General features: G+C 35.7%; 1 protein-coding gene across 1 annotated transcript in view; it reads left to right on the top strand.

Moving 5' to 3' along the window:
- Window positions 1–743, top strand: part of LOC108556497 — a gene marked incomplete at its 3' end in the record, with an annotated part of 998 nt that extends 255 nt beyond the window's left edge. The window contains exon 2 of the mRNA XM_017912631.1: window positions 34–743. Within this exon, the coding sequence (XP_017768120.1) occupies window positions 34–743 (710 nt within the window). The remainder of the gene's footprint in view (window positions 1–33) is intronic.
- Between the last annotated feature and the right edge of the window lie 100 nt (window positions 744–843).

The raw sequence follows: 843 nt of genomic DNA, 5'->3' as shown, positions 1-843 counted from the left end.
ACGAGCAATTCATAGAAGATCACGATGAGATAGGTGAGTCGTTCATTGAGGCCCTAAATAAGGCAAAGGCCAAATTAAAGCCTTATAAGGAAATATCGCCATTGTCACAGCAAACAACACCAATGGGCAGTGACATGGGACATATGAAACTACCGGCAATTGAGTTACCAACGTTTAATGGTGACATAGACAAATGGTTACATTTCCGGGATATGTTCAGTGCATTGGTTCATTCTAAGCCAAACCTGCCACCTATACAAAAGTTTCATTATTTAAAATCGGTATTATCAGGTATAGCAGCAGAGGTTATACAATTCATAGAGGTAACTACAGATAATTACGAGATTGCATGGGAATTGTTGACTAGGCGTTACAGGAATAATATTCAGTTAGTACAATTTTATTATAACGCAATACTAGAGCTTCAGTTTGTTCGGGGAGAGAGTTTTGTGGAGTTGCAAAGAGTTCATGATAGTGTAAGGAAAAGTGTACGGGCACTGCAATCACTGGGAAGATTCAGTGAATCATTAGAGTTCTGGATAATATCAATAGTATGTAAACGATTAGATTCGAATTCAAGGAAGGATTGGCAGATGCTAATCAACGGAAAAGAAATAGAGGAAATTAAACTTGATGATTTTTTCGAATTTTTAGAAAACAAAATAATGGCGTTGAAAGCTGCGTATGGATCAGAAAAAAAAACAGACTATAAAAGTAGGCCAAATATGTATAATATGGGAAAGGTAAATGAAATATGCAAATGCTGTAGGGGAGAACATAAAATAGCCAAGTGTAACAAATTTTTAGGGATGGAAGTAAATAAAAGATATGAATTGGTAAAGA

Source organism: Nicrophorus vespilloides, unplaced genomic scaffold (assembly GCF_001412225.1).
Source record: "Nicrophorus vespilloides isolate i.1.1-1 unplaced genomic scaffold, Nicve_v1.0, whole genome shotgun sequence".
NCBI classification, from domain to species: domain Eukaryota; kingdom Metazoa; phylum Arthropoda; class Insecta; order Coleoptera; family Silphidae; genus Nicrophorus; species Nicrophorus vespilloides.
This window is presented reverse-complemented; position numbering and strand designations above follow the sequence as displayed.